The sequence below is a fragment of the Corapipo altera genome, unplaced genomic scaffold (assembly GCF_003945725.1).
Source record: "Corapipo altera isolate COAL_440 unplaced genomic scaffold, ASM394572v1 51, whole genome shotgun sequence".
Lineage (NCBI taxonomy): Eukaryota > Metazoa > Chordata > Aves > Passeriformes > Pipridae > Corapipo > Corapipo altera.
This window is the reverse complement of record NW_020884892.1, coordinates 6,986,174-6,995,984: the sequence shown is the minus strand read 5'-3', so window position 1 is coordinate 6,995,984 and position 9,811 is coordinate 6,986,174. Positions and strand designations below refer to the sequence as shown.

Genomic DNA, 9,811 nt, shown 5'->3' with positions numbered 1-9,811 from the left:
CACAAAAAACTCTGGCAAATAAGTGGTGGAAGGTTGCTTGGAGAAATCCTCAGTCTCCATCTTTGGAGTTATGGAAAATCTGACTGGATGCAGCCCTTAATAACCTGCTTTAGCTGCATGTGCCTTGAGCAAGGGGGGGTAGATTAGATTCTCTCCAGAGATCCCTCCCACCCATATGGATTTTCCACTGTTCACAAGTCTGCTGTGCCCTGTCCCCTTCCTCTCCACTCTAGTCCTTGGGTACCTTACTCTTGGCTACAAGAACACTCTTACTGCCTCCTGCCACAGTGCAGAGCTCTTAGGAAGAGTATAAGGCAACCACTCTTTCAAATTGAAACTTAGGCCATATTCCTTTGCAAGGATAAGAGGTGGTAGTGGTGGGCAGTCCTAGAGATCTGGGCATGGTTTCAGGATGGAGGAAGACTGAAAATTGATTTTCACTTCTGCCTGGGGATGATGGGGATTCAAACTTCCTATCACTTCCAGATTTTCATGGGGTGAGGACTTTCATGAATGCTGTATTGGAAGTCATCCACAGTGTATTAAAGAGGGAACTGAAGAAAAAACCTCTCTGCAGAAGTCCTGTAGCTCAGAGCAACCAGTCAGGAGTGTAGAGAGCTCATCACAGTCCACTTCCCTGTACACTCATTTTACACTATCCTATTTCTAGCTCAAGTGTGTTCTGAAATACAAGAGCAGTGAAAATGTCCTTTTCAAGATGCTCCTTTTTGGTATCTAATGTCACATACATTCTGGAAGCAGCCACTGGGATGTGAGCCAGGATCCTACTTGCTGGATATCCCTCTCTGTGGGCACAGGCTGTGAAAGAACTCATGGGCTTCTTTACTTTATGTACTTGGAGAAACTTCAGGGTGAGAAAAAGGCCCAGAACCTCAAGATTACGAAAACACTATGCTAACTAACTAAACACACACACACACACACACACACACACACACAAATCAAGCTTCAGTGTTCAGCAGCCTCCAGTGCCAGGTGACAGCTGAGCAGAGATTTTCAAATAATGATTCAGTCACCCAGCTCACATTTTTGGTTCTTCATGTTTTCAAATCTAACATCACACACCTGAAAATTCAGGTGCTCTCACAGTCACATTGAGCACAGCTGGGTGCCTCATACATCTTGTTCAAAGTCACCTAAGTCCATGCCAGAGCTACAAATCTGATGTTATGGTAGAGTCACACCTGCAGCCCTGAGCCTTAAAAGCTGCTGTCTCCAATAAAAAAATTTGTCTCACACTGTCACACCTAAGAGACAGCTGTCAAGAACAGCTGCAAACCACAGAAGAGTGAAGATCTCCACCCATACTTTCATCAGAAGTCTCATCTTGTTACAACTAGATTTCCTCGGGATGGTTTCACTCGAAGAATTCTTACTTGAGCTGACTCTGTTTATGTGCAAGATTCAAATAGCCCTTTCTGGTCAGGATCTCAGGGAGAAGTACAGTTTGTTGGTTCTATCACTGTTTTTGCCATTGTGAATATGCACATAGCGAAAAGCTTTGATGAAGTAAGAATGGTTACACTACGGATGTAACATCTTACATGGCCTTGTCACCTTGAGTAAGAAACATCTCTACATCTGGTATGGGTAGAACACAGATCCCACACCATCCATGGATCTGCCACGAGACAAAACATCACACAAACTGAACAGTTTTACAGATTTTCCCCAAAACTCCCCTTGAGTTCTGATGTTCTCTCATTTCTCCCTCCAGCAGACACTACATCTGTTCCTTAAGCAGTTGCTGGCAGACAAGACAAGCCTGGATGCCAGCTAATACTATATGATCTGCTGCTGAATTCATTTTCCACTTAAAAAATTAATTATGGGCCAGATCCTCACTGGATTTAATGCAGTTATCACCTATTAAGCATCTCATGGTCTGGCCTTGTATAGAGATTATTCTTCCTCTCTCTTTGTAGCAAGAATATAACCAAAGAGTTAGATTTTCATCTAACATGTGAAGGCAGGGAAAATATTGATTGTTCTGTGTTTGATGCATCCATCATGAGAAATCATGAGTTTTCCAAAAAGCTGGAGAAAAACATGCCATTCAAAAAAACAAAGAAAAGAAAGAAAGGTTGTAAAAGATACTATAAATCTTTTATTTCTTTTGAGTTACTATGCAATGCCCTTCATTTTGAAGGAAATGGTACAATCAATGATGTGTACTTCTTTCTCAGGAAAAGAAGATATTTGCACTAACAATTCAACATTTACTGACAGAAGACAGCTTACAGAAAATGGTCACGGTAGAAAAAATCATATTTGTGATTACACTTGTTATTGTGGATGATTTCATGAAGTGTTACAATATCAGGAATTCCAAGTGTGCATTTAAAGAAAGCTTCTAATTCAATATTAATCCAAAGGAACCATCTAAACCACTGGTGTTTGAAATCACCCTGATTTCTTCCCATTCACAGTTTAAAAAAAGTCTAAATTGAAAATCTAAGCCCATGATAAAATTCTCCTGACCTTATCACTTCACACTGATTTATAAGAGTAGTCAACACATATTCAATTAACAGTAGATTTCTTACAAATAGAAACTGCTGTTGGAAACAATGTATTTCCTACCTCTACTTAGTTACTAGTCTCTGATCTGTCATACAAAATTAAAATTTTGCTTTAAAAAATATTTGTTCCTACATGGCTGTTAGCTTTACAGTTGGTTTTATTAATTGCCAGAGAAGCACAGGTGGGAAACCATTCAACAACACACTTCACGTACCCAAGGACAGACCTTTGGTAACGCTTAGCCAAAGGAGAAGAGAAACAGAAAACCACCATTACATTCAAAATCTGAAACAGATTCATCACCTAATATTACCTACTTTAGTACTGAGTGAAATAATGAATTCAAATGAACAAAACTTAAGGAGTTTGCCTAGGGTTTCATTTATACAAAGCAATTTAAAGTTTGCTTCCATAGTCTAGGGTCCTTCAGTCTGAAGAAAGTATTTTTCCAAGTACGAAAATACAGTTTTTGAATTAGCTTTTGTGAATTTTCCCTGCCTACCCTACAATTGCCTACTATACTGGCCAGATGAGATCTAGAGAGTTGCTGTAATCAATATTTTGCATTCACACAGAATCAGGGATAACAAAATAGTCTTCAGTTTATGTCCTTGTTCACTGCCATGGAAGGTGAATGTCTAAATTGTGTTTTAAAAATTACTTGATCAAGGGATAATTGTAGGTTTTACTACAAAGGTTTTTCCAAGACATTATTTGCATGAAACACACCAATACTCCAGGGAAATAAGACTGCTCATCTACATTTCCTAGCTGTAGCTACATTTACACATCTGGGGCTCAGCCTTGTCAGCCTTCACACGTGCATACTGATATTCACAGCAATAGGAATGCCCAAATGAGTAAATTCATATAGATGATTAAGTGTTTGCACAATCAAAGGGCTCTTAAAACAAATTATGTTAACTTTAAATGTTAAAAACGCAAGGGAAAGTTCAAGCATGACAAGACAAAGATACCAGAGAGCAGTCTGCAGCAGATCATCAGCTTAGCTTACAACTGCTGTGTAACACACCTCTCACCAAATCAGTGCAGCCCCTGGAATTCCAGGGGAAACTGAGGCCAAAGTTTGGGCTGGATTCCATGACCTTTGTTTGGACAAGAGGCCCTTTGAGGAACAGTTTTCACTGCACTGCTTGTTCTCCCCTATTGATTATGCAACCTCAGATCCTCCATACTCCCACTAGAGACCTCAGATTGAAATTCCAGACCCTCATTCACTAAGAAATGTAAATATACACTTAAAGCATGTGAATAGTCTTACTGATTCTCAAGTGGCTGAAAGTAGGGTCTAGTCAAAACTTTAAACTTCAGTAAAGGCTTAGGACCTTTGCTGAACCGCACGTTCTGTGGAAGGATCACACCTGCATTCCTTTATGTTAAAGTAGCAGCTGCAGTGAACAGTATTTTTATCTATTCTTTCCCCCTCTTTTGTGATCTACACAAGAATCCTGAAGTAGACACATACACAAAAGAGTCAGTTTTTCTGGGATGTCTTTTTAAGCTCCAGAATTCGCAGCCCAATCTGCAGACAGTAACTGAGCAAAGTACAGCAAAGACAAGAAACCAAGCAGTTGTGATGTGCTACCACAACAATTCCTGTTCTCACATCCAGCTCATTAGAGGTCCATGGCTTTAAAACCAGACTGCTTAGGAATGTGTGCAGTGGTGTTTAGTAGCACCTATTAAATAACACTGCCTAATCAACAGGTAGGAAAAAAGGAACTGCCTGTTAAAGATTCAACAGCTGCATCTTTATCTGCTGGAATAAGAAATCCCTATACGGAGGTAGCCCTCTCCCAGACAAAATTTAAAAAGTGACAAGCTTCCCTTCCTCTTCTACTTTTACACATAATGGAATGCCAGGAGACAGTAAGTCCCCAAACATAGTTTGTAGAGAATTTTAAAAATTCCAGATATCTATGTTTTAAATATCAAACACCTATATCCCAGGTGTCAGAGGAGCATATGGGTTTTATAGCACAGCAGAATTCGTGCCAGACTCTGCTTTGCTATGAGGCAAGCTCTCCCTTCACTCTCTGTCCTAACAAAGCAATTCAAGCTCTGGAATTCTTTGCTAAGGCCCTGTGCCTGTGAGGGAATTTATCCCTAAAGGCATGACCAGTACAGAGAAGCACCAAGATCAGCACAAGACAAGATTTCAGTTGGCCAAAGAAGCTTTGCTCTCCATTCCCAAGCAGATTTGGTCCTGTTCTCATTAAAACAAAAAAGTGGAAATAAAGAATTGAAAACATAGCCAGATTACGCAGGATATCTCAGAAGGAGAGAAATGGTTAAGTTTCATAGTTCTGATGTTTCAGACACAAGGGAAAAATATTTTCACAACTTCTTTACTGTTTAGTACCCTGTAGATACATAATATTTGACATTTATAGCAGTTTCTATACTTTATGACCTAGAATATACTTTAGATCACAAATGAAAAATAAACCCATTCAGAGGACTGGAAAATAATGTGCATAACAACTTACTTTCAAATGCAAGGTTATGAAGGGTTTTTTTAAAATTTCAAAAATATTTGTAAGAAAATATTATTTTACATAGCTATATTACACAGTGAAATAAACTTTGTTATGTACAAGGTTTCAGTATGAAAGAAACCACAGCCAGACATTTGTTCATGGTCTAGATAATCTGTTGTCTCATGTCAGTCAGTAGTACAACAGAGAGACTCTCCTTCACTCCTTTTCAGACTATTTCAGTGATCGTTTCAGCTTTCAGTAGTTACTAGTAGTTGTATAAAACCTGTGTGCAGATATCCACATATTAACCCTATCACAGTTAGATATGGGTAGTTTTTATGCTATCAAATCAAGGTTGCACATCTGTTTGACAACCACAGTAACCTGAGTATAACTCAATTGCATATTGGTGAAAAAAAACACTTAGTGGAGGCACCTGAGCTATAGCATTTTAAGGAAGCTTGGTGTTAAACTATTCTTTGGATTTGGGTGTTTCACAGGGCAAAGTGAGAGCATGCGAGTCATTAATGGAACAGTATATGATGTATTTGCATAACCCTGAAAATTATTTTTCCTCTGAAGTGAGGATGAAGTAGTCTCTCACAGTTTTTTTCTAGTTTGTGTCTTTTAGACAGAAAACATGACACCACAATCTAGTTGGCTCATATTGGCAAAGTTGTTTTTTATAGACACAACTAATCAAAAGCTGGTATCTACCTATTCTTAAACGACAAACTTTGCTCCCTTCTCAGGGGTGGAAAGGACACAGAGTACTTTGCTATTTGTGGTATAACTGTAAACAACTGCAAGGAAGACCATATTAACTATGCTTCAAGTTTACATCACACTGTTAGCTTCCATTATGTAAATGAACTCAAGCTTATCTTCAAGTTCATGTCATCATCTTGTGCTTTAAGGGGAAGGAATTTTGCTTTAGAGACTGCCTCCAAATCAGTGCTTGCTCACACAATCCAGATCCCAGGACAAAGATCTGACAGTACTGCCTGTGTGGGAGAGCAGTTCAACAGCTGAAAACAAGTTCAGGGAGCATTCAGGGCAAGTGGCACTGCACTCTCCCTCCCAAGGGACTTGCACAACTTTGGAGGCATGTCCTTTCCTTTTCTCTAATGCTATAGCTCAGCTGCATACCATAAAAATTAGCAAAAAAGGAAACATGAAATTCTTAATGAAAAGGAAACTTCTTTGCAGTAAGGAAAGAAAAAAAGGAACATCCAAAACCCCCTGCCTGTGATATCTTCCAGCATGTGCTCCCTTCCATCACTTTCCATCACAGCTGTGTTTATGGTGATGTAGAACCTGTGACATGCTGACAGCCAGGAGCACCCAGCCAAGAGGTCACCCTCTTGAGGGACAGCTTACTCAAGACACTCTCACACACAAGCAACCTGTTTCTACTGCCTCGATCTGTACAACAGGCATAATCAGGAGCTCTGCCATTTGCTTTAGGAGAAGCCAGGTAGCCTGTAATGAGCACTGGCACAGTTCAGTATCTGCCTGTAGGAGTCGCAGCACACACCAGTGTGCAGACTCCTTAACTGGGGTGGCAAAGTTTCTCATCCCCTAGGATCCATCACCAATAAAAACATCTTTCTGTCCCCAAAGCCACATGCTGATAGCAAAGGAAAAGGTCCCCCTGCCCATCTGCAAGTTCCTATAACTTAGGAAGGCACTGGCATATCAAACCCATTTCTTCAAAATTAGTGGAGCTTTCTGCTTTACGCCTTCTGGAGGACTGGCTACTAATCCACAAAATCTTCCTCCAGACAAGCAGGCAAGCTTGTTGCAATACCAACAGAAGCCACAGCTGAAAAGAAACAGTAGCATAGAAGGGAAAACAATATCCTCATGCTTAGAGCTACATGGTCATGTCCTGAAAATTGTTGGCTCCTTCTTAATAGTATTAAATACTATTAACTTCTGCTGATAAGTAGACGTCAAAGGCATTTAGCATCTTGTAGGGTCAAGCCTACTAGCAGATGGTTGAGGAAAAGGCTATGTGTGAACACAGCAGAGAGGAAGGGAAAGAAGTGGGAGAGGAGTAGAATTGCCCTGAGTTTTATCCTCTACAAATAAGTCAGGGGTTTTATCATCAAGCACTGAAGGAGTTAAGCACTAAAGCACAGACACTTAATCAGCTTTCCCCCTTCCTTTCACATGTGATTGGAATGAAGCTGCACCGAAGCAGCCCAAAGGGCTTATAACAGCTCAATTTCGAAGCCTTCAGTTTTAATCCCCATCACCCAGGCTAAGCAGTATGGTGGTGCTGAGGCTGCTATTCCACAGCAGTCTGAGCACCTGGATGATGATGACGGTCTTCCTCCTCCTCTTCCTCCTCCTCTGCAGCCTGCAGGTGGCTGGAGAGCTCCTGGATCACAGCAGCCCTACCGATCTGGTCATTTCTCCTCTTCTCCATAATCAGATCCTCCAGGCTCTGAAATTCCAGCGTGTGGCTGCGCTTGTCACCCAGCCGGATCTGCAATCGGTAAGGCTGCTTGCCTATGCGCAGCTCCCCGCCGATTTTAAACTCTCGCTTGCCGTACCGGCACCAGGCAGCAAAACACTCAGAGTTTCTCCAGCTCAAGTCCCGATCCTTGCAACCCACCTGCTCCAAGGCATTGCGCACCACCACGGCTGGGCTGAGGGGTTTGTAGCGGTACAGCTGGTTGGCAATGCGGCCCCGTCTGCCCTGGCTAGCGTCGGTGAGGAAGCTGTTCACCACCTCCAGCCGATGTAGGTGCACAACTTGAAAATCCCCGACATAGACCACCCAGTGCGGATACTGTGCTTGGCACACAAACTCCACCAGGTCACCTGGCTTGCACCTATTCAGTAGGTTCTCCGGGGTGTAGGTGCTCAGATGCCCCCCACCTCCTTCATCACCCTCCTCTGGCTGCATGTCCTCCTCTGAAAAGCTCTTCTGGTAAATACACTCATCCCGGTAATACACTGAGCACTCCACCTCGTGCAGCTGGGGATCGTAGGGCTGCTGGGCAGGGTGCTCACCCCCCAGGTCATGCACTGAATCCTGCTGCTGCTCCAGCTCATCATCGTCGTTCGAAAAAATATAGGAGACCCCAATCCTAGGCCCTTCATCTCTGTCCATACCTGTCGGGTCGGCCGTGGGAACTTCCTTGTAGTTGAGATGGGTCAGCTTCTCCACCTGGTTCCCCATGCCCGCTGCAAAGACAGACACACGGCGGGGCCATGAAGGCAGCGCGGGGTGAGCGGCTCCCAGAGGAGCAGGGGTGGCATAAGCGCGGCTCCCCCCTCAGCCGGCACCCCGGCTCTCCCCGCTCAGCGCAGTCCCTGCCAGAGCCGCCGGGGCTGGGAGAGCCCCTCGGGGCCGGGGGGGAGGAGGAACGGGACACGGCACTTCCCTACCTGCACGGAGGAAGGCGCGGCGGCACCACCACCTGTTAGGCGGCAGCGAAGAGGAGAGAGGCGCAGGAGCCGCCGGGGAGCGGGGCAGGCACCGAGCCACCTGTTAGAGGGGGGCTGCGAGCGCCGGGGAGGCCGGGAGGTCCGAGCTGGGGACGGCCGAGGTGCGCACCTGCCCCGCCGCCCAGGTGAGCAGGGCCGGGCCGCCGGCCAGGGGCGCCTCCCCCCGCCCTCTCCCGGCTCCGGGCGGCCGCGAACTTACCCGGCGGGCCCGGCTGTGCGGCGCCGGGAGCGGCTCTAGGGCGAGCGGGCGGCGGGGCGGTGGCGCGGCTGGATCGCGATCATGGCCCCGGCCCGGCGCGGTCCGCGCTCCCCGCGCAGCGGCAGCGCCCGAGCGCCGCGCCGCCGGCTCCGCGGCTGGGCATGAGCTCCGGAGGGGCACGGCCGAGGGGAGGGAGGGAGGCTGGATCAGCTGCGGACGCCCCGGCAAGCACTCAGCCCCCAGCATTTAAAGAGGCAGCTCTTTTTTTTCTTTTTTTTTTTTTTTTCCTCCCCCCTCCTTCTCCTCCCTCCGCCCCGCACCTTTTCTCTCTCTTCGCTCCTACATGCCAAGTGCTTTGCTCCTCGCCGAGGCCACTGGCGGGCGGGGGGCGGGCTCGGGGCTCCGGGGGCAGCTCTGCGCGGCTCCGGGCAGCGGCAGCGGGTGTGCAACGCGCTCACACCGAACTCTCACACGCGCGGCCCCTTTAAGGGAGCGGTGCCATGAGCAGCACAGCCAGCCAGTGTGTTCGGGGGGAGTCACCGGGAGTCGGAGTTTGCCCGGGACGGCACCGGGAGGCGATGCGGAGCCTCGGTGGGAACCACCGCGCTGCCCTGCGGGGGAAGCGGCCGCTCCGCGCAGCCCCCGCGGGAGCGCCGGAGGTGCCTCCCTGGGGCCGCGCACAGCGACAGGGAAGTTGTGAAGCGAACAGAATCAAAGCGCCCGTCTCTCCTGGGCTGACTTAGCGCCTTCGATTCCTCCGCGCGCGGAGGGTGTAATTAGTTTTATTAATTTATTTTCTTTCCGACTCCGAAAGATCGCTCTCTTTTTCAGTGTAGAAGAATATGATTGCCTCTCCCCTGGAAAGGCATTATCAGAACTGATGGGGATATTTTTCTTTCTTTATGTTTTGGAGAGCACAAACCAATATTCCGCTTTTTCATTAATGCCTAGTTAGTCTACGAGGTAGGTTTGTTTCTCATACTATTTTTAACATACACGTAAATTCATGCTGTTAAAATACTACAGAGATAATTTATGGGAGGTAGCAGTAAGGTCTTTAATTTTGTCTTATGTATTCACTTTGTCTGTTGTCTCGTAATTTATA

General features: G+C 45.7%; 1 protein-coding gene across 3 annotated transcripts; it reads right to left on the bottom strand.

Moving 5' to 3' along the window:
• Nucleotides 1-2,105: 2,105 nt before the first annotated feature.
• On the bottom strand, nt 2,106-9,127 carry FAM84B (family with sequence similarity 84 member B). Of its 3 annotated transcripts, none has more exons than XM_027645578.1 (2): nt 9,027-9,127; nt 2,106-8,243 (listed from the first exon to the last, which is right to left on the bottom strand). In XM_027645578.1, exon 2 carries the CDS (start codon nt 8,236-8,238, stop codon nt 7,339-7,341), a length of 900 nt encoding a protein of 299 aa, XP_027501379.1. In that variant the 5' UTR covers nt 8,239-8,243; nt 9,027-9,127; the 3' UTR covers nt 2,106-7,338. The 3 variants fall into 3 exon arrangements, with proteins under 3 accessions (XP_027501379.1, XP_027501380.1, XP_027501378.1); XM_027645579.1 differs by lacking the exon at nt 9,027-9,127 and adding an exon at nt 8,707-8,743; XM_027645577.1 differs by lacking the exon at nt 9,027-9,127 and adding an exon at nt 8,448-8,611.
• Nucleotides 9,128-9,811: the final 684 nt, after the last annotated feature.

Excerpts from the sequence above, each read along its gene's own strand:
- FAM84B (XM_027645578.1), bottom strand. The coding sequence starts at position 8,238 with ATGGGGAACCAGGTGGAGAAGCTGACCCATCTCAACTACAAGGAAGTT.